At 44.9% G+C, this 23,914-nt stretch overlaps 1 protein-coding gene across 1 annotated transcript in view; it reads right to left on the minus strand.

The window, feature by feature from the left end:
• WWP2 (WW domain containing E3 ubiquitin protein ligase 2) overlaps positions 1-23,914 on the minus strand; it is a 110,916-nt gene that overhangs the window by 67,991 nt on the left and 19,011 nt on the right. Inside the window, exons 5-6 of the mRNA XM_029075197.1 lie at positions 10,227-10,364; positions 9,289-9,385 (exon numbers count right to left, since the gene is read on the minus strand). Of these exons, the coding sequence (XP_028931030.1) occupies positions 9,289-9,385; positions 10,227-10,364 (235 nt within the window). The remainder of the gene's footprint in view (positions 1-9,288; positions 9,386-10,226; positions 10,365-23,914) is intronic.

Below are 23,914 nucleotides of genomic sequence, written 5' to 3' on the forward strand. Positions count from 1 at the left end.
ACAGTGCTCGGCACATAGTAAGCACTTAACAAATACCAACATTATTATTATTATTACTAATTTCTTGTGAAATAGAGAGGTGACATTTTCCCTGCTTACAGAGAGCTAAAGGGAATAACTCTAAAGGGAATAACTGAATCGTTACAGAGTGAGTGGATGAGTATAAATACAAATGAGATGGAGATGGCTGAAGCAAAGTCATGGCCCAGAATAGGTACAGTATCTGGGCAAAAAAGAGATATGGGAAAGTCCTTATGAATATATTACCATTGCCTTATCTAGAACTTTAGATAGTAACCTTATCTAGACTTTTAGATGTAAGTAAATCAGCTAGGTATGGCTGCTGAATAGCTCAATAAAACAACTCCAAATTCAGTACTTCCACGAGCCTTCTGAGAGAGTCACGGAGGGCTTCTCATTAGGGACCAGCCCAGTTTAAGCACAAGAGAAGCAGCGTGGCCCAGTGGAAAAAAGCATGGCTTAGTGGAAAGAGCCCAGGGTTGGGAGTCAGAGGACATGGGTCCTAATCCCGGCTCCACCACCTGTCTGCTGTGTGACCCTGGGCAAGTCGCTTCACTTCTCTGTGCATCAGTTACCTCATCTGTAAAATGGGGATTATAAGTGTGAGCCCCACGTGGGACAACCTGATTACTTTGTATCTACCCCAGTGCTTAGAACAGTGCTTGGCACATAGTAAGCGCTTAACAAATACCATAATTATTATTATAAGCACTTAGTACAGCGCTCTGTACACAGTAAGCGTTCAATAAATACAATTGAATGAATGAATGAATAAAAGAACACAGGCCTGGGAATCAGAGGACCTGTGTTCTAATCTCGGCTCCGTCTCGTGTCTGCTGTGTGACCATGGGCAAGTCACTTAACTTGTCTGTCTCAGTTACTTCATCCAGAAAATGGGGATTAAGACTGTGAGATCCATGTGGAATGTGTCCAATCCGATTATTCTGTACCTGCCCCAGCACTTAGTACAGTGCCTGGAACATAGTAAGCGCTTAATATCATTTAAAAAAAATCCGAAAAATTTAACCTTCCCACTCCAAAATGAAAGCACCAACACTCCAACTAAGCAATTTTCCCTCTCTCAACAGTCACATCTTTCCATCACTATTCGGTAAATACCTTGTAGGCAGAGACCGTGTCTACCAACTCTGTCATAACGTACTCTCCCAAGTGCTTAGTACAGAGCTCTGCACACAGTAAGCACTCAATAAATACGACTGATTAATTCATTGATCACTCTCGGAGCTGGAAGCCAAACAGTTTGGTCTTTCAGTTGTTACTAATAAATCTTTCCTTGCCTATCTATATCCACTTGGTTGGCTACTGTTTGCATCTTTTGAAAAACAGTGATACTTCACCATTGCCCAAGAAGAATCCTAAACTCCACTGCAGTGAAAGAGAACCATCTAACAAGGCACCCTTCTCCCTCCACTAGGTGTCTAAGATTCTTCCCTCTCCCCAGACCAAACTGGAACCCCCGCACCAATTCCGATACCTTCAGTGTTCCCAGGGTCATTCTGGTATGTGTGGGAACCTGAAGCAGAAAGACCCAGGGTTCCCCAAGCCAATTAGATAAAACTGAGTAAATCTTCCCTTCAGATCTGCCCCAACCCACACTTGAATTTCCATAAAGGTTTGGGGAGCTCCAGAAGTTCTCCAAATCTTGGGAATACAGATGTGGGAAGGGGGTGTTCCAGGAAACAATATGCGCTCGAGGGCAAAAAGGCTCTGGTTCCAAGCCGTCCCCTCTGGTCTGCAACTACCTCGGCAAATAGCCATTGGTGAGCACCTGGAAAAACACAAGATAATTATATCAACTTTTCTAGTTCTGATGGAACTGCCACTTTCTGATCCATGATGGAAGGCCTTTTCTGCCCATTACCCAGTATAATCCACCTCATTTGGGGTGTCCTTTCACCTCTGTAGCCTCTTGAGCAAGGGGAAGACCCTGCCCTACTTGTAAAAGTAAAGACATCCAAATGGCCTAATTAAGAGGAGTCGAGCAAGCTAATAAAGGGGCTGGTAAAAGGTGAGAGGAGAAATTGCGGCCAGATGAGTCCAGAAAGGGTAAGAGGCTTGGCTGAGAGAAAACACTTCCTACTCCCACCACCGATATCTTGCCCCCATCATCCTCCCTCAGGCCTGGAACTCCCTCCCTTTCATAACCACTCTTCCCACCTTCAAAACCTTCCTAGAAGCATATATCCTTCTAGAGACCTTTCCCTCATTAGAACAGTGCTTGGCACACAGTAAGCGCTTAACAAATGCCATCATTATTATTATCATTATTATTATTAAACTCTCATTTCTCCTCTCCGCCCTCTCCTCTGCATCACCTATGCACTTGGCTGCATACCCCTTAAGCAGTTTGATACCCAGCCACACAGCGCTTATATAAATATCCTTATATTTTAGAATTTTCCCGTATCTGTACAGCCTCCCCGTAGACTATAAGATCCTTGTGGGAAAGGCTCTCATCTAATAACATTATGACATTGTACTTTCCCAAGCGTTTAGTACAGTGGTCTGCACACAAGCACTCAATATATACCACTGATTGATTGCTGGTGGCTCATTCGATAAGGGTTCTGCCAGAAGGCGTCCTAAGAAGATGCCCATGGCGGGGAAGTAGGACACTGCAAGCCCATCGTGGCCACGGAACGTGTCTACCGACACTGTTACGTTGTAGTCTCCCAAGTCCTTAGTACATTGATCTGTGAACAGTAAGCACTCAATAAATACCGTTGATTAATTTATTGCTGGTCTTGCTCCAATGCAGAGTGGGGAGCATGTCTGGGTACTGAAGTTTTTAAAATTAAAAAAATCCCGTTATTTCCAGTAGTTATAGCATTTAGTCTGCTCAAACTTAAGGATATCACATGGACTGTTCTGTTTCGTCTCAGATATTTCAGTCCTATTGTCCTCTTAAATCTCTGTTCGGATTTATTTTAACCAGCCCTGGGCTTAAGATCAGAGAATCTGCCCTCTAAAGGAAGGGGAGGACAGATGTCTCTCAGAAACCTTACTGTTGAGGGTGGAAACAGAGCTCTGTTCACCCGGTACACTTCAGCAGTTTGCCCCGGAAGAGACCTTGATACAGAAACAAGACCAGCACTTTATCTGAAATCACACTTTTATCCTTGCTTTTCATTCCTTGCTCCTCCCCACAGCAACCTAAAACCAAAGACCAGAACAAGGCTGCAAACATAACAAGCTCTTGAGTGGAAGCCACCCAATGGGAACTAAAAATGTGTTCAAATCGAGTCTATTCCGATAGGGTGCCCATAGCAGAAGAACCGCAACACCAAATCAAATGGCTCTGAGCCACCTCGACCCAGCTCAGAGAGGGCCCGGCCAACAGCTTTTGAAAGAATGGCCCAGAGCCCAGGCATTCAGCTACTTTCTGTTCCCCATCTCTTCCTCCCTGCCATCCCTCCTTCCCTGCCCTCTCTTGGATTACTGAAGTGTTCCCAGAAGGCCCGTGCCCAGATTGAGTTTATTTTTCTTTCCATTCTGAGGCGAGCTGTCTGCAGATTCAGCTGACCAGCAATTTAGGGGCTCTCACAGGCTTTGGGGCTTCGTTCTCTAGTCTTATCAGAGCCTTAAATGTCAGTGGGGCAGATGGGATCTGGCCAATTTACTTCTTTTGCATAACTGGCACAGCAGGACCCAAGGAGGGGACGGACGGATCATGACAACTCAACCCGATCTTCTCGGCCATGCTCCCACCACCCTGGGAACTGTAGCTATCAACAGAATCATTCAGGGAAATGGCTCTGATAAAAGTGGACACCCCTTGTGGGTAGGGGACATGTGCTTCTATTGCACTTCCCCAAAAGCCGGGGGGCACTCGGTAAATACCACTTCAAGCTCTGTGACTCAGTAAGCGCACAATAAATGCCATTATACCATGGATGATGATGAAGATGAATATTACGGCTACTATTCTGGTAATGGGAGATCAAACCAGTCTTCTTTGTTGGCAGGATCTCTGTGGCTATCATTGCCCTTGAGAGAATTTTGAAAATGCTCCAGGAGCCAGGGGTGTCTCGATTCTTCTAACAGAAGGAGTCACTTGGCCAGCAGCCAGAAGAAATCTAAGAAATCGCGGTCAATACGTGGAGAGTTCTATTCTTCCTGGGTCCCACAGTCAGTTAGCCCATTGCAACCTAACCCCCTTTTTCAAGAGTTCTTTTGTATAAAGACTAAAGAACGAGGGCTCCTCCTCAACAGATCCCCTTCACACGGTAGTAGAAGTCACAGGGGACTGAGACCTTGGCTACTAACAAAGCAACTCTGTCAAGTTGGCTTTCCACCCCAGAGCCTATAATTTCACAGTCATTTTCGACTCAGTTTTAGACCCTCTTTTCCACAAGATACCTTTAGACCTTCTCAGTTCTCTCAGTTATCCTCTGCCCCATGCAGGACAGGGATTGTGTCCAACCTGATTTGCTTGTTTCCACCCCAGTGCTTAGTACACAGTGAGCGCTGAACACAGACCACAGTTATTACCATTATTATTGAAGGTAAAGAAACTCTGGGGACTCCTCCGGAGGTCCATCTGGCCAAGGGCCTGAGATAGCTTCTCACTCTTCAGGAGGGAAATTAATGAAACAGCCCAGGCTTATTAAAGAATAATTAGCCGCATGGAAGTTATTTACTGTGCTAGTTCCAGTCCCCCCTCCCACTAGACATCACAGCAGATTAGACGTATAATAATGTTGGTATTTGTTAAGCGCTTATTATGTGCCAAGCACTGTTCTAAGCGCTGGGGTAGACATAAGGGAGTCAGGTTGTCCCACGTGGGGCTCACAGTCTGCATCCCCATTTTACAGATGAGGTAACTGAGGCACCGAGAAGTTAAGTGACTTGCCCAAAGTCACACAGCTGACAAGTGGCCGAGGCAGGATTCGAACCCATGACCTCTGACTCCAAAGCCCGTGCTCTTTCCACTGAGCCATGCTGCTTCTCTAGATGTAGATGTAGAAGCTAGATGTATCTAGCTTCAAGGGATGACCACCAAAAATCCAGGGTAGGAGCAGAGAGGCAGGGTACTGGCACTCACTCATGCTGAATAAATCCCCAAAAGAAGCTAAGCCAAGGCAGCTTCAGGTCCACGAACCATTTGATCCAAAACACCATTTTCAGGAGGTCACGGTGCCTGACGCGAGATTGGTTTTAGTGGGGTTGCTTAACTTTATGATCATGCTAAATCAACCATCACATGCCCTTTCCCCCCACAACTGCCACAGCAGGTTCAAAGTAATTAAATGGGATTTTCTACTGGAGATTTCTAGTAGCTGGCGCTGACGACATCTGTGCCAGGAGTATTGGGAAAGGATCTCGCCGCCAACTACAAGATATAGTATAATAGCCGTCACGGTTTTCCAGCTACCTTCAAGTTTAAAGTGTAACACGCCTCATAGACCCGTCTGCTATGGAATTCCTGCGTTTTCCAGTTTGACTCAATAAAGTGCAATGGTTTGTCTAACCCAAAACTTTCCTTACTGATTTCCTGAAGTCGGGGGAAACCTCTATCTTTTTACAAGTAACTAGATATCCTGACTAATCACAACCCGTGGTAGCCTGCCCCAAACCAAGTCTATCCCATAATAAAAGTGAATTGTGGAGAACCACACTCGAGGCTCCCCACGAGGCAGACTAAAGAGACCAACCAGGCAGTCTTCACTTCTGGTGTTGGTGGGAACGGGAGGTAATCCCATTAGAAAATGGAGTTTTCATCCCTAGCACAGTGAACAACTGGTGGTGACAGAACCCCAGTGCTCTGGGATAGGCCAACCAGGCCACACAACCAGTTAGTCGCGTGAACTCCCTGCACGCTTATGCAAGCTCACTGTGGGCAAGGAATGTGTCTGTTATACAGTATTCTCCCGAGCACTTAGTACTGTGGTATAGACCTGATAAGAGCTCAATTAATTCAATTGATTGAATGAGCATAATGCCTGAGAGAGGGTGGAAAGGAAGGGCTGTCCTAGCCATTCTCCTTTTCTCTTCTGCTCCCAAACTTGAACCACAGACTCTACATGGCATCTGGCAGAGACTCAAGACTCCGATCCAAGAAAAACCTATTCCTCAGGCAGCAAGAATGAGGTATTTAGTCTAGGTGGCTAAGTGCAAAGGCCAATTTTTCACACTGCACCTGAGAGGACAAGCAAGTTTTGTCAATGACCGGGGAAAATTAGGATTCCTTGGGCTCCCTTCTGGCCACTGTAATGCCAACAGCAGTATAACCATCATGCTCATATCACCTAAACTCCATTTGGGAGAAGTACCATCCCAAGGAACACTGCAGACAACTGAGACAATCCATGCAAAACCAAATGTAGGGTCCTAAAGGTTTCTGCAATGCACTGCCTCCTAGCAACGTCTTCAAAATGGTATTCTCCTAAATAAGAGAGAAGAACAGCGAGCCCACGGCACGCTCAGATCATTCAGGCACCCTACTGGAGCTAGGGTTGGTTAGCTCAAGGAAGCAACCAACCAAAGGACTTTAAAAAATTGCTCCAATCCATTGTATTCGATCTCTTCCACAATGTAGACTGTAAACATCACATGGGCAGGGGTCACATCTACCAATTCTGTGATACTGTACCATGCTCTGCACACAGAAAGCAATCAGTAAATTCCATCGACTGAAGAACTGCACCGTGTTTTACCAAATGACCTATAAGTTAATTTGTCTCCCATTAAGGTATAGCCTTTTCTGGGATAGAATGCATCTGTTTTAACCATCAACGATGATGAGCAAAAAGACAGGGCCGTAAAGAGAGCTATGTCGATTTTGCAAGAAAAAAAACTCGAACAAAATGGCAATTATTAAGTTGAAATTTCATCAAGAATGCCCGATTACCTCCCCATTTATTGCCCTTATAAATGATGCCTCTTTTTTACTGAATCAGAAGAAACTTTTTCTACAGAAGAATAATGCTGCAAAACTTCAAGATGCATTTTAGCACTATATAGGTTTACCCCAAGCTTGCTTCAGAATCACAGGCCTGAGTTGAAAGTCTGGGAGGAATAATTGGAAGCTCATCCTGGAAACCAATACGTAAGATTTGTAGCTTCCTAAGGCATTAAATATTAGCTATCAGGGAAATAATAGTTCTTCTGGATTCATCATCAACATCATCAATGGTATTTACGGAGCTTTTGCTCCCTTTATTCATCCCCCCTCCCAGCTCCACAGCACTTATGCACATATCTGTATTGCACATTCCAAGCGCCTAGTACAATGCTCTGCACATAGTGAGAGCTCAATAACTACTACTGAATGAATGAATATCTGTTATTATTTATATTCATATCTGTATTCCCCTCTAGCCTGTAAGCTTGTTGTGGGCAGAGGATGTGTCTGTTTATTGTACTCTCCTACACATTTAGTACAGTGCTAATTGGTAAAGTGTTCAATAAATACAACTGATTGGTTGGTTGGTTTTGTGCAAAGCACTGTGCTGGGTGCTTGGGAGAGTACAGTACAATAGAGTTGGTAGACAGGTTCCCTGCCCATAACGAGTTTATCTTCATGAACCACACAGAGGGATGCTTGTTTGGGAGGGGACAAAGTAGATTTGACAAACCAGCACCACAACACCTGTGGTCTCCCCCGTTTAGACTGTAAGTCCGTTATTGGGCAGAAATTGTCTCTATCTGTTGCCAAATTGTACATTCCAAGCGCTTAGGACAGTGCTCTGCACATAGTAAGTGCTCAATAAATACTACTGAATGAAGTCTCTGTCAAGCCCAGAGCCCTTCAGAGTTCAATTATTCAGTCAATTATTGGTATTTATTGAGTGCTATGTGAACAGCACTGTACCACACGCTTGGGAGAGTACAACAGTGTTGGAAGCCAGGTTCCCTGCCCAAAAGGAGCTCACAGTTGAGGGGGAGATGGACAGTAATATAAATAAACAATGGATACGCAGATAAATGGGGCTGAGGGTGGGGTGACTATCAAGTGCTTAAAGGATATAGATCCAAGTACATAGGCAACACAAAAGAAAGTGGAAGTTGGGGAAAAGAAGGCTTAATTGAGGCACTTGGTTCAATTTTACTCTGAGCACAGAAGTCCATTCCTGTAATGGGAAAACCAAATGATTTGCGTTGCCTTTTTCACCTTTTCCAGAGCATGGTCTAGAGAAACTTGTGATTATTTCTTCCTTCTCTAGATAAGGAATATAAGAAATATCATCTCGGCCCAACCAAAGGTCATCCAATCTAATATGTTCTCTCCAGAAATGGCATCCAAAAAGGCTTGAAAGAAGAGTGTGTTAGTTGTCCTTCTTTAAAGCAATGCTCATAAAAATATAAGTTTTTAGTAATGCTAACTTTTCCTTTTAATTGTCTGACGGCAAAAGGCAGCTCCTCATCCACATTTCAGAAACCAGGGGAAAAGAACACAACCTGACGTTTGACATAAAAGCTAAGCAAATAATCAATCTCCCCTTTCCTATCCCCCTAATCTCATTCACTTTTATAATCTCTGAGACTGGTTAAATGATCAGAGAAGATAGTTCACATATCGGGTTTGCCCAAAAGCTATTGCACAGTTAAAAAAAAAAAAAGAAAAGAAATGGCTCGGTTTCCTACTTCCGTAGGAATGAAGATTACCCAGAATGAAGACTGTGCAACGCAATGGTGATTTCACTTAAAATTACCAAGAAGGTGGTGTACTTTGAGATATCTGCTCCCTGAGGCAAACGTGGGGATCACAGCATCAAAATGGCTCTTTTGCTTAAAATGCCTGGGAACTTTATAAAATGTAGCAAGCATTCAGCGCAACCTTTAAGGCCTTCCCCATCACTCTGAAACTAATACAACCACAACTTTTCCTTGCCCAAATTCCCCATTGCTATGGAATGTGCAGAACGACACCAAGGGTGCACAATTTCACTTCACAGAAAGATCAATGGCAAGAATTGTGGCAGGTAATGCAACAACAGATCCTCAAAGGCCTGAAGTGTGAATTACAAAGGATATCTGACAAGGGAAAAGTAGTGTCAGAAGATAAATGTCACAATATCTTTCAACGAATCTTTTCCTCATAGCAACCAACTAATGCTGCTATCAGATTTAACCCTTGTCTCTAAACTTCCTGAACTGGGTGTGGTTGTGGGATCCTAGGAGCTTCTGAAAGGTCTCCAACGTAAACTGCTCCGAAGCTGCTTCCAAATACTTTCCAAGGGCACCAAGAACTACCTACCAACCTGACCGATGGCCTATAGATGTTGTCGGCAAAGGAAGTCTTACCTAGATCTACTTCCAAAGCAGTTTGTGCTGGAGCCCTGTTGTCTGCTCTCTGGGGAGGGGGTGGTTCCGCTGAGTTCTCTTCCAGGTGTTTGAGACCCTAGAAAGGGAAACAGTCAAAAGGCGAAAGTGAAGATGGACCAGAAACTCAGCTTCTATGACGTGGCCACAGGCATTTTGTGGATTCGACAAAAGACAGAAAAATGTTAAAGAGAATAACATCTCCCATCAAGTCCTGGGATGCAGCCAGCCCGGTAGCCTGCATCCATTACAAGGGAGGATGAGTGGAGACAGACATGTGATCAAGCTTATCTGCCTGTAACCATGGCTTCAAAAGCAGGCCTAAGGAACTGCCCCCTCCAGCCCAGGATAGCTCACAAAAGTCTCCGGAATTCTGCAGGGGAATTTTGCCTGCATTTAAATATTTTCACAGAATGACACTAAAAGGCAGGCATGAGGCAAACAGACAAAGTTCCAGTTTGTTCAGGGTATTTTTGCCAACTTCTCTTCTGATCAATGGCACCCATCACAGAGCTCTGCCACCGCCCAGCAACTAACATTCCACCCTCAGGATCACTGGGTTTCACTTGGGTTTTGGAGGGAGCTGTAATTGAATCTCCAAATAATTTAGGGTAGTAGATTTATATATACTTTTAAATTCCATTTATGGCCTTAGGGAAAAAAAAAACTCTGAGAAAGCTCACTAGACCCAAGACGAAGAGCAGAAAAAGCACTCGGGACTTTCAGAATTCAGTCTGCCCAACATATACATGAAGAGGGAGGAGAAGCCAGAAGCAGAAAGCCTTCCATTTCTACAGAACCAGGCACTTCTGTTCAGTTCAGCATCCACGCTCCCGCCTCCTCCCCCTCGCCCCCCACCACCTCCCCGCCTTGCCACCTCCCTCCCCAGGCACAACTATATGGAACTGGGCGGCACTCACCGTCTGTCACGGCGCTGCCATTAGGCACACTTCCCAGATCAACAGTCAGCCCGTCCAGGAAAATTGTCAGCTCTCCGCCTGAGACAACGCTGCCTTTGTTCTCTGTCTGCAGGTTCAGGGTCAGCTGCGTGTTCTCCACTATTGGATTTAGAGGGTGATATGAACAAACCAAAGCAGAGGCACCGTTAGTTTAGGTTTTTCAAAGGAAAAAAAGGTCCTCTTTTACTTACTCTCCCTACTTCATTTCTAGCCTCTCAGTTTGGTTCAGATAAATCCCTGCAGAAATGTGACAGAAGGGCCAGGTTGTCAGAGAGCCACAGGGCAAGAAGCAGCTAGGAGATCAGCTTCCAACAGTATCCTTCTTGCCTACCTCAGAAACGACTGTAAATGAATCCCACACCTGGAAAGCCTCTGCCTCCCAAATTCGGAGGCAAAACATACAATTATCACCTCCCAGTGATCTATTTTAAGATTAGGGGCAGGCTCCCCAAAATACGGCACCAAAAGCTGAAGTGAGGAAAGAATGCAACGGAGCTATCTGGGATAGTTACCAGGATCTCTGTACTCAAGATGAAATTGGTAACTTTGAGGAAAATACCACACTGACCAAAACTGAGAACACCAATTCCAAAACTGCCTAAGAAAAATTCTTAAAGAGCATGGCCTGGATCGGGAATCCGAGGCCTGACCCACCAGTTTACACCCTGCCTGGTTCCAGCCCTGGGTGGTGATGTCTAAGGCCCCGGCCCTTCCGGATGTAAAGTAAATTACAACAGAAACCTGGGCTCACTTTCAGGTGGCACTGCTATGCATCTGAGGTTGCTCTTGAGTGTTCTTATCCCGACAGTCCAAGAGACAAGTGTGTGTCTCTAGAAGGTAGAATTGGGGAAGGGAGGCTGCTGCACAATCACAGCAATTCCCTTCACCACGTCTGGTTCGACTCAGGTTCCTCTCAGTCCAGAGACACCCCAACCACTCAGCCACAGCCCTTCTAATTGGAAACTAAGAGGATGAGGATGACTGGATAGAGGGGGTGGGGAAAGAAGGGAGCAGTCTAAATGGGTTCTGATTCTGACTCGGTTCAGCCATGTGTTGGGGCCAGCCTGACCAGAGCTCTATACTCTTGTGAACACCACTGGAGCTGAAATAATGGGCCTAGACCTTTTCCGTGCTAAATCATCCCTAGAAAAAGTGGAAGAAAAAGTTTCCTACCAAGACAGGTGTAAGGTAAAGGAAGCAGCACGGCCTAGCGGATGGAGCACGGGCCTGGGAGCCAGAAGGACCTGGATTCTAATCCTGGGTCCACCACTTGTCTGCTACATGACCCTGGGCAAGTCACTTAACTTTAGGTACCTCAGTTAACTTGTTGGTAAATTGAGGATTAATACTGTGAGCCCACTTGGGACAGTGACCGTGTCCAACCCAACTTGCTTGTATCTACCCCCACCGCTTAGTACAGTGCCTGGCACACAGTAAGTACTTAACAAGTGCCACAATTATTAAAAGATCATAAGAGAGCCATCAATCCTTTACACAGCATTCTCTCTACCATCTCTGCCCTCAGCCTCTTACATGGGTAAAAGTAGAAATCAGTTTAACTCTTTCTCCCTTCAGGGCAGCCCTACCTCGAAGTTCTGATTTTCATTTCTTGTTTGCCTGCTATTTGCTTTCAAGGTGTACATTATGTACCAACTGGACGGATACCAGCTTCTGTGCAACTGACAAGGAACGCTTTTACCTCCATTCTACCTAGACTTTTTATTAGCCTCTACGGCTAAAACCCTAAATTCTTCCCTTCACTCCAAGCTCGCATAGCCAGGCACCTAAAAGCACACAGGGAAGCCGATTAACAAATTGAAGGACAGGCAGAAGTATCTAATGGAAACTGAAAAAAGTGTCCCTACGTGGAAAATGTACCTGGAAATCTTAGTTACGACTAGAAACATTCACAAATCAACCCATGGTACCCCTTGAAGACCCTGCGATAAAATTGCCAAAGCCCCTTTCTCCCTTAAAGCATGGGCTTTGGAGTCCGGGCTCATGAGTTCGAATCCCAGCTCTGCCACTTGTCGGCTGTGTGACTGTGGGCAAGTCACTTAACTTCTCTGTGCCTCAGTTCCCTCATCTGTAAAACGGGGATTAAGACTGTGAGCCCCATGTGGGACAACCTGATTCCCCTATGTCTACCCCAGCGCTTAGAACAGTGCTCGGCACATAGTAAGCGCTTAACAAATACCAACATTATTATTATTATTATTAACACTTCTTCCTAGTGCTTCTCTAGCAGCTACTTGTTCAAGAGCCAGTTATGGAAAAATGGAGAGAAAATAAGGGAGCAAACCTACACCTCAACTGGCTAAAAGTCAGATTTAGCAGGGGCTTCTTGGAGTCTCCCATAATGACTCTCAATCCTGCTCAGGAATATTGTATGGAACAGCTTAGACTGGACCTCACTACTCTACTTTCCCTATTATTTGGGACCCTTTGCCAACGTATCTCAACTGTGACCCACAGCATACCCACCCTCTGACTTCAGTCCTCGGGCCTCTCCCCAAGCATCACCACCGGATGGGGCCAACTTTTCCGAACAGTTGGGGGATCAATTTCATTTAGAATAAATGAGACGTGAATATAATGGAAACGCTATGCGGTTTCAACCACTGGCAGCGGAATCCAATTACGCTTGGAAGGGCCAAAGGTACAGGTTTATGCTGGTCTCCAACACCAGCCCACACTCGCTTCTCTATTTATAGCGGAATGCTGAGAATACACAATCCACAGGGGCCCTGCTTTACTTTTTCAACCTGCTTCTTCCTTGGTGGCCTTACAATTAAGTGCAATCAATGGTTCCCTCACAAGCAACCTCAGCAGAGGGATCTTCAACTGAGTGGGCTTCCCCCATTATCGCTCAGTCTTGAGCATTTACTGAACACCTACTGCGTGCAGAGCGCTGTCCTAGCATTTGCAAGAATACGAGAGAGTTGATAGCTATGATTCCCCAACTCTGAGAAGCTTACCATCTAAACACACACTACAACAGATAGGATAGATAAAACAGATGGGAGGAAAAGGAAAAGGTACGGATTGGCAGGTAGGTGAGTCTGTAAACTCCTCTGTAGACTGCAAGCTCTTTGTGGCCAGGGCTGGTGTGTACTGTATTTCCCCCCAGCGTTTAGTACAGTGCTCTACACACAGTAAGCACTCAAATAGACAAGTGAGTACTTAAGCAATAGGGCTGTCGCAAAATTGCTCCAGGTGGTTGGGAGCACCTAAGTACCTGGTTGGCCCAGAAGGGCTTGAATAGGTTGTTGAGCAGAGGGGTTACACTGGGGAGTGAGAGAAACAAGCAGGTGTTGAGAAGGGAGTGTGGGTGGGTGTTTGAGATCAACCTGCCTCTTTGGTCTTCCAAGTGTAATTAGATTCTGCTCCCATTCATTCAATAGTATTTACTGAGCGCTTACTATATGCAGAGTACTGTACTAAGCGCTTGGAATGTACAATTCAGCAACAGATAGAGACAACCCCTGCCCAGTAGCGGGCTCACAGTCTAAACAGGGGAGACAGCAAAGCAAAACAGAACAAAACAAGTAGTCTGGCGCAAACGTCATTGTGATAAATAGAATCATAGGTATATACACATCATTAACAAAATAAATAGAGCAATAAATAATATATAGAAATATGCACTGTGCTGAGAGGAGGGGAAGGGGGAAGAGCAGAGGATGGGAGAAGGGGGATTGGGGCGGGGAGGAAAAGCAGAGGGAAAGGGGGGGTTCAGTCTGGGAAGGCTTCCTGGAGGAGGTGAGCTCTCAGTAGGGACTGGACTGCCAGGGACTGGAGTATAGTGACTCCATTGTATTCTCATCCCATTTATTCTAAAAGCTTTTAATCCTCTAAATTCCAACACTACAAGTCACACCAACCCGACAGCTACTCTTGGAACTTAAGCATTTATACTTTCCCTCAGAACCTAAGAAGCTCGATCAATTAATAGTAACCGAGTGCTGAATTTGTGCAAAGCGCTGTACTAAACACATGGGGTGTAGATTTGTATTTTCAGCTCTATAGTCGATTATTTATTCTAACATTTCATCCTAACATTCACACTTCCACCTATTTTGTTCTTCGTTTCCTTCTGCTTCCAATATTAGTGACAACAATCTATCTGTCTGCCTCCCCCATTTGACTGGAAGCTCCTTGAGGGGAAAGAATGTGGGTTTCGCTTCTGGTGTACTCTTTTAAATCGCTTAATACAGTGAACTGATCTCTGTGGGTGCTCAATAAATACTGTTAATTGATAACTACGATCTCATATCTAGATCAGTTGCAAAGGATATTAGTAGCACAAAGAGACCCCCAGCACCACCGTCTTGTCCCCACCTCCAATATTCTGAGGAATTTTGACATCTTTCTCATCTTCTCCACTCTTCTTCGGGGGGTTCAATATTCACGAGGCTGTCCCTGTTGATCTCCAAGCCTTGCACCTCTTCACCAAAAGCGGTCTGGCTCCCTCTCACTTTAACACATCCCCTTAAGGAACTCGTCTGCTCATGGCTTCATTTACCACCTCACTAGCCCCACAACTTCCCACTTCATGAGGCCTGAGGTCTCTCACTCTCTGTAATTTTGCCTATCTTCCCACCTCCAGGATATCTCTATACAGATGGCCCAAGAGAACCTCTAGATCAGTATGTCCAAAATTGAAATCATTTTCCCACCAAATCCTTTCCCCCACCTAACTTTCCCAACAGTTGACAACACCTTCCCCATCTCTCAAACCCCCAGCCTTGACATTTTTCTCAACTCTTCACTCTTGCAACAAATCTTGTCAAATCGTGTAGGATTTTCCTTCCAAGATCCTCCACTTCCTCTCACCCAAGCGGCCTCCACTTTGGTATGGGCACTAGTCACTTTTCGGCTTGTCTATTGTATTAAACTCCTCGCTAATCTCCTTTGTCTCCAGTCTTTTGCCTCTCTAGTCTCTACTTCTCTCGCCTTCCCAGGTCATTTTTCTAAAATGCTGTCCTCCGCATGTCTCCCCACTCCTTAAAAATCTCAAATGGTTGGCCATTCTTCTCTGAATTTTTTGTGGTTTCGTTAAGCATTTACTATATATCGAGCACTGTTCTAAACGCTGGAATAGATTCAAGATTATCAGGCCAGCCCCAGCCCCACATGGGGCTCACAATCTAAATAGCAGGGAAAACAGGTATTGAATCCCCATTTTACTGCACAGAGGAGTTAAGTGACTTCCCCAAAGTCACATACAGCAGACAAGTGGCAAAGCGAGGATTAGAACTCAGGTCCTCCAACTCCCAAGACTGCACTCTTTCCACTAGGCTATGCTGCTTCTCTTATCAAGCAGAAACTCCTGACCATTGGCTTTAAAGGCACTCAGTCAGACTCTCTCCCCATTAATTATTCACTCTTTTCTCACTCCTTCCAGCTCATGCTCTTTGTTTCTCTAATACCAACCTTCTCACTGTGCCTTACTCTTCTCTCACCATGGACACAGCTCTCCACATCTTCAAAGCCCCTCTGAAATCACATTTCCTCCAGGAAGCTTCTTGTTGTTGTTGTCTTATGCCTTCGAGTCCTATCCGACCCATAGCAATGCTTTATTATTTTAGTATCTCTTCCCTCTGCTAGATTTTAAACTCGATGAAGATAGGGATCATGTCCATAATTCTACTGTACTCTTAAGGGCTTCATACTGTGGTCTACACATAGTGAGCTCACAAATACTGTCGGTGAATCGAACAACTGTGAAAGAATTCTTGAGTGTGGGGGTGGACGGGCACAACGCAGGACGCAGAGGCCAGTCTGCCTTGATGGGCCTGTTCGGGAGATATAAATTTTAATTCCTCATCCGGCACCTTTCACTGCTGCTCTTGTCATTTTAAATAAAGCCTGAAAAGCAGACGCTTGGCTGACTGCCACTGCTGATCTCATTTCCCCACATTCAGGAGAGGGGGATTTGGGGAAACCCTCTGGTTTTCCCTGAATTTCAGGAACCACACCAGAGAATCGGCCAGATCCCAGGGCGACTCCTAACATTCGAAGGAAAGATTTTTACTGTAAATCAATCAAACCCTACCAGTATGCAACACCACAGTTGTAAAGCCAAATATATAACCAGGCAATATAATCTTTAAGTACTTGATCACATTAAGCCCAAAGTATCAGGTTAAAAGCCCTAAGGTTTCAGCTTCCTCATTTCCAGGGAAGAACAAAAGCCTCTGCTACCTAGGCAAATTAATGCTAGTTGGATTAATTTTTGACTGCCTTAATCCAGAGTGAAAATTTGCTGCTTAAATACCTATGTCAGTAGGCAAAGAGAAACAAAATGTCTTGACATTTAAGATTCTAACTAAAAGGAGAAAACCCGCGGGCCGTAAACCACAAGTGTAAAGCCGGTACCAAATCGTTTCAAAACCCTGTAGTATCGTGATTGTGCTTCCAGCTTACGTGGTGATGGTGGGATTTCTGAAAACCGAGATTTTTGCAGGCGGTGTGTGAAAACATTTGTCTCTTTAGAAGTTCTGTGGTTCTTGTAACCTTCCCCCCGAAAAGCACCACATTTCTTTTAAATAGAAAAAAAAGTATTCTCCGAGGTTTCCCATAATTCAAAAAACAGGCACCAGTCAAGAAATAGTGCAAGCTCAGAAAAGAGTTGGCGGAGGGACTTTTGAGCCAAGACTAGCTACAGAAGCTCAACTCAGAAGTTTCTCTTTTAGGAGCAATTATGAAGAGTTTTATTTGCCTCAACTATAAAGCAACAGAAGCAAGTCTCTAGGCTCCTCCCTGAATCTTCCCCCTCCCCGACAGCTTAAACAGACAAAGGACTGGTGCGCTCAGTCCCAGATAAAAATTCTTCATCAATCAATCCATTGTACTTATTGATCACTAATTGTGTGTGGAGCACTGCAATAAGCACTTGGAAAAGTAAAATACAACAGAGTTGATAGACACGTCCCCTGCCCACAACGAGCAGAGTTTGAAATTATTGGTCTTGCAGGAATATTCTGAAAGTGGCCGGAGCTCTGGGAAAAAACAGAGGAGCATGCTGTTCAGTGTAAGCTCGTTTCTAGACTATAAGCTAATTGTGGGAAGGGAATGTATCTGTTTATTGTTGTTTTGCACTCTCCCAAACGCTTAGTACACTGCTCTGCACACAGTACGCGCTCAATAAATACAACTGAATGAATGAAGGAAAGTGAACCGTTTTCCCTTACTCTCTCTCGCGCCTGCCGGAAAACTCGCACCATCTAGGGCCTAAGCCCCTTAAGCTCAATCATGATTCTTCATAGTTCCTTCATGGAGAATGGATGAAAGGACGTCCATGCTCTACCATTCCAAGATTTACATCCAAGCCTCCAGGTTTTCTACTTTTAGTTAGAATCTTAAATGTCAAGACATTTTGTCACTCTTTGCCTACTGACTTAGGTATTTAAAAACCTAATTTTCACTCTGGATTAAGGCAGGCAAAAATTAATCCGAGTAGCATTAATTTGCCTAGGTAGCAGAGACTTTTGTTCTTCCCTGGAAGTGAGGAAGCTGAAACCTTCAGGCTTTTAACCTGATACTTTGTGCTTAATGTCTTTACTGCATTTAACATCTCATTTGTTTCAACTTGACTGAAGAAATATGCTTGGTGCTCTCCCAAGTGCTTAGTGTTATAATTATGGTATTTGTTAAGGGCTTACTATGTGCCAGGCACTGTATTAGCCGCTGGGGTAGATACGAGCTAATCAGGTTGGAACTGTCCATGTCCCACATGGGGTTCACACTCTTAATCCGCATTTTACGGATGAAGTAGCTGGGGCCAAGAGAAGTTAAATGACTTGCCCAAGGTCACACTGCAGACAAGTGGTGGAGCCGGGATTAGAACCCAGGACCTTCTGACTCCTGGGTCCACACACTATTCTGTGCTCTGTACATAGTAAGTGCTCAATAAATACCATTAACGATGATGCTTTTCTTTCCAATCAGTACTGCCTAAAGAACTCCAAATCTCTGTTAACCACCCTCCACCAGTCTATCCCATTTTCTGTTCTCTCCCTATCCACCACAATAGGACTGCATATTTTCTCTAGATCTAATGATCCTTTGAAATTATAATAATAGTGGCATTTGTTAAGTGCTTACTATGTGCCAAACACTGTGCTCGGCATTGCGGTAGATAAAAATATAATCTGTTTAGACAGTCCCTTGTCCCACATGGAGCTCAGAGTCTAAGAGAACAAGTATTTAATCCCCATTTTACAGGTGAAGTACAGAGAATTTAAGTGACTTGTCCAAGGTCACAGAGCAGGTGAGCAGCAGGGCTGGGATTAAATTCCAGGTTTCCTGATTCCCAGTCATTTATTAATTCATTCAACTGTATTTATTGAGCGCTTACTGTGTGCAAAGTTTGGGAGAATACAATATAACAGACAGACAGACACAGTCCCTGCCCATAATGACCTTCCGATCCTGTGCTCTTCCCACCGGGGCACACTTCCCTGTTCATTATCTGTAAACAAACCTTCCCGTCCCTGACTATTTAATGAGGCCTGTTTAACCTCTATAGAATCTCATTTCAGTCAACCAATCAATAAATTATATTCAGTGAGCATTTACTGAGTGCACAGCCTGTTCTAAACCCTTGGGAATGTACAACCAAAGCAAAAGACACATTCTCAGTCCGCAAAAACAACATCCTCGAACCTTCGGACTTCTTCAACTCCCTATATTTCCCCTTCAGACACACTCCTTACAGTACAGAGAGGCTATGCTCCTATCAAATATGACTGTTCTGCATATTATTATTTTTTTATCAAGAGGTACATTTATCCCAATTTATAATTTGGGATCCAAGACCTCTGGAAAAATAATATGAAATTCCTTTCTGTGCTATATACAGCATGACATTATCTATCGCTCCATTCAAAGCAGAATATCAGAATTTTGAGTTAATGTGGAGCTGAAGTCTGAAATGCAATGGGTTCCACACTGGTCTTTTCAGGCACAAACGCAGTCTTAAGTGAACTTCATTCATTCGGTCTTATTTATTGAGTGCTTACTGTGTGCAAAGCACTGTGCTAAGCTCTTGGGAAAGTACAGTATAAGAAAAACAGGCACATTCCCTGAACTTTGCCATCAATGGCACTTTCTTCAGGTACAGAGGGCAGATGTATAGGAAGAACCTCCCTAGCTGCACTCTGCTCACTAGAATCAGGGAGGGAAAGTGGGTGAAATAGCAATCTGGACTGGACCATAAAGAAGATAGACCACCGCCCTGAGGATAAATCCTTGGAGTATATGACAAGCCCTTCTGGGTCTTTATATCTTGCCAATTGAGGAGCAAAGCATAAGAGCACCAATCCTTAGCAGGAGCTTAAAGAGTGGGATGAGCAAAGGGCAGAAAGGTGGAAATAGTTCTTGGGGTTTTGCAAACAGAACCTCTCACTCACATAACCCCAGCTGAGGTGAAGAAATCCTCCCCAGCTCATCCCCCAATGATCAAATTGGAGCAGGAAGCAGGAGGCTGCCATTTTTCGGTCCTAGAGTAGCCTCCTCCCGCTTCCAAAAACTCAGGAAAACCACCAGCACAACCTTGCCCACTCCTACCTCACCTCCCTTCTCTCTTTCTACTGCCCACCCCGCATGCTCCGCTCCTCTGCCGCCCACCTCCTCACCGTCCCCTGTTCACGCCTATCCCGCCGTCCACCCCTGGGCCACGTCCTCCCACGGTCTTGGAATGCCCTCCCTCCTCACTTCGGCCAAACTAACTCTCTTCCCCACTTCAAAACCCTACTGACAGCTCACCTCCTCCAAGAGGCCTTCCCAGACTGAGCTTCCCCTTTTCCTTCTGCTCCCTCCTCCTTCCCCCCTTCCCCTCTCCTCAGCTAAGCCCCCTTTTCCCCCTGCTCCTCATCCCCTCCCCTCAGCACTGTGCTCATTTGTATATATTTTTATTACCCTATTTATTTTGTTAATGAGGTGTACATCCTCTTGATTCTATTTATTGTGATTATATTGCTTTGTTTCTGTACGTCTGTCTCCCCCATTTAGACTGTAAGCCCGTCACTGGGCAGGGATGGTCTCTATCTGTTGCCAAATTGTATATTCCAAGTGCTTAGTACAGTACTCTGCACATAGTAAGCGCTCAATAAATTCTATTGAATGAATGAATAGAAAGGTAGCGTTCTCCTGCAAAGGATTCCATTCCAAAGATGAGACGCACTCAGTGTGCAGAGAGAAGAACCCATTTGTTTATTGAAGCACCACACACAAGAGACTTTAAGTGCCAAAGGCCAGGAAATGGAATGGAAAAACCCTGCTCACCTCCAAGTCTCTGCACAAAGAAGAGGCCAGTCTCAGCCAGAGCTCAGACTCTCAGTTGTAAAGACACTCCTGATTTCTGGAGGTGAACCAGAGACCTTTGCTAGGAAGTTCCAGGCAGTTTAGCTGAACTTAATCCTATGTTCTGTTGGTCACTGTATCCATTCCAAAACTGATACATTTACAAATCACTTCAAATGCTGAAGCCAAATCCCAGAGGAGGGAGAAGGGGCTGAGAGCAGGGGAGAAGGGATTTCAGCATAAACTCTTTTATTCCTCTTTCTGAAAAATGAGGCTTTACAAGGCTGCCTTCGAGTCTACGATACAGAGAGCTGTTTTAACGTCCATTTCAGGGGGCCCGCGTGTTTGCTTTTAAAACTCAGAACTAGAAAGACCTTTTCTTTCTCCAGTTCTACCCCTGATACCGAAGCCGCGAAATGGACCTGATGGCAACTTTTGGGAGGTTGGGGGAAAGGGTAGGGGGTTGGGATTGGCTTCTTTAAAGAATTCCTTGAGGTCCTGGCTCAGGCGCATACGCCTGAGGTGCATGAGGACGGAAAGCAAATACACAGACTGCTTTTCAGAGGCTGTAAAATAAAAAAAATTTTTAAAAACCCCCAAACCCCCAGCATCTGGTGCCAATCAAGAAACAGTAGCCGCTGATGTAACTGCAACTTGATCGGAGGGCAATAAAACAAAGGTTTTCATTTGGAGGCTGTGGGCTGGCAGACACAAGCACGGCTTCAGAGTAGACTCAAGTTCTCCTGCCTGATTCAGCAAGCAGCCCATCTACGACGGCAGCACTAAGCCAACGACAAGGCCACGTTCTCTCTATATCCCTGGTCCCATTGGTCTCTTCCCTGAGGCCTCTTCGCTTATTCCTCCAAAGCGGTTACACTCAAATCTCACAATTAATACCAAACTTCCCTTCCCTCCCTTCTTGAGCACAACTGCGTGGCTGGCTCGTAGATACCTGAAGGAGCCCAGTGGCTCCAGGGCTATAAACTCTGACACTTTAGAAACCGATTGGTCCATTTAGCTATTGGGAACGAACCCTTTAACAAACAGCCAGGACACTACCCGATTAAATCGACCTTCAACTTTCAACGGCACCTTCTGCCAAGAACAGCACATCAGGAACCTCCTCCAAGAAGCCTTCCCTGACTAAGCCCTCCTCTTCTCCCACTGCCTTCTGTGCCACTCTTACTTGCTCCTTCATTCATCCTCCCCCCAAACCCCAGCACATATGTATATATCTGTATATATGTCATTTATCTATTTATCTCTTTATATTAACGTCTGTCTCCCCCTCTAGACTGTGAATTCGTTGAGGGCAGGAATGTGTCTGTCTGCTGTTTCAGTGTATTCTCCCTAGTGCTTAGTACAGTAAGTGCTCAATAAATATGACTGAATGAACAAATGAAGGAATAGGCCCCCTAACTTGGGCTACCGGGGTGACATACAGAATGGCAAACAGGTAGAGAGCAGAGAGAGAAATTTCTCCAAAATACTCTTCCTCTTTTTATCTTCACCTTGAACGTTTCAATGCATTCTATTTTCTTTCAACAAGAAAATAAGAGAAAGAGTGAAAAATAAACAAATTCCTGAACTGCCCAACATGCAGGTCATGTACAAAGCTGACTCACCAACACCCCTCCCAGCCCTACAGCACTTGTGTACATTTTATGTACACAGTTTTATGTATCTGTAGTGATGTCTGCTCCCCCACTCTAGACTGTAAGCTCGTGGTGGGCAGGGAATGTCTACTTATTGTTGTACTGTACTCTCCCAAGCACTCAGTACAGTGCTCTGCACACCTCTGCAAGTGCTCGATAAATATGATTGAATGAAGGAATGAATGAATGGTTGTGGTGCAAAGTTCACGTCATCTGGTTTTGTGATTCCAGAATGCAAAGAAACCAGGAAAAGAAGTCTTTGGTCACGAACGCACCACCTAGTCCCGGCCGAGTTTTCCTGAAGAACCTGCTGTTTCTGCCACAGTTTTGTCGGTCAAGCCTCCCGAGGGGTGCCAAAATCACACACAGCTGTGTGGGTTGCTTCGAGGCGGCTTTTCCAGAGAAAGGTCCTCACCATTAACCCCTCCTGAGTTTGCCCCTGGGCTCCCAATGGCACCATGCTACATTCATCCTCAGGGGATTTTATCAGCCTCCCATCTCTATTCCCCCCTACACTTTAGGTAAGCCTAGGTAAGCTCAGAGCAGTCGCCAGAGGCAGGCAGCATGCAAGGAGGGAAGGCAGGACCACAAACACTCACAAATATCAGCTGCCAATCGCGCAGGCTGTCGGGACAATTAGAAGACCAAAAACCTGCTGCCTTGTCTTAGCAAACCCAACATGCAATCACTCAGGCAAACCATGCTTGCAATTAAAAACACTGCCCCCCCACCAACCCAAATCTCCTTTTGTTCTGTTGAAAAAAAGAGTGGAATTTTAAAGGCCGCTAAGCAACAGGTGGTATTTTCCCAGATTGACTTTTTTTTCCTTAACCTCTGTACTAGACCTGGTTAGTAAAACTTACAGTAAAGTTGTGCTGTTGGTTTCTAAGACGTGAATCGGTGAGAGAGCTTGTTTTAGAAATCCACTTCAGCTTGAATTTAAGCTCCTGAAAACGTAAGATTAAGCAGAAGCCAAAGGTTGTGGTACTAAAGGAGGCCAGAGGGTGTTGTGTATTTTCAGAAATTAGAATTTGCTTCTGAAATCCTTTTGCAATTTCGGTGAGAAAAGATTGCTGTCTCTACTAAACCCTCCCTGAAAGAAACCCCCAGGCAGGTAAGCCAGATAATTAGCCCCCATAGCCAAAGAAAGGCCCACAACTAGTCTCTTTCAGAAGTAATAAAATCAGGTAGTTGCTCAGATCAAAAGCAGCTTTCCTGGTCACTAACAGAAATGGGATTTTAAGAAAACCCTCCATCACCAGTCATTCTGCCAAGGAAAAATCCAACACTTTTTTCATAAAAGTATTAATTAGAAAAAAGAAAAAAAGAACAGAGGCAGAAACTGTCAGTTAAGTTTTCCATTCGCCTTCCACGTGTACCCAGGGGAACGGCAGGAGCTAATGAAAGAGCCAATTGTGCCCTTCGGAGGAGGAAAGCTGCAGGCGGGAACCGCAGTCAACCATCAGATCCTCCTCCCCTGAACTCCAAGAGGAAATGTAGGTTCAGATGAATTAGGACATTTGCATCAAGAGCTAATTAACCAAATACGGCTCCCAAAATACTAATAAAACACTATGTGTCACTTCTTATGGCATCCACTGTTACAAAAATATTTCCAGCACAACTGCTCCTTCAAGAACTGGATGCTGTGAGGCCCAGATTGGGAGCGTAGAGAAGGATGAAGAA

Source organism: Ornithorhynchus anatinus, chromosome 11, assembly GCF_004115215.2.
Source record: "Ornithorhynchus anatinus isolate Pmale09 chromosome 11, mOrnAna1.pri.v4, whole genome shotgun sequence".
NCBI classification, from domain to species: domain Eukaryota; kingdom Metazoa; phylum Chordata; class Mammalia; order Monotremata; family Ornithorhynchidae; genus Ornithorhynchus; species Ornithorhynchus anatinus.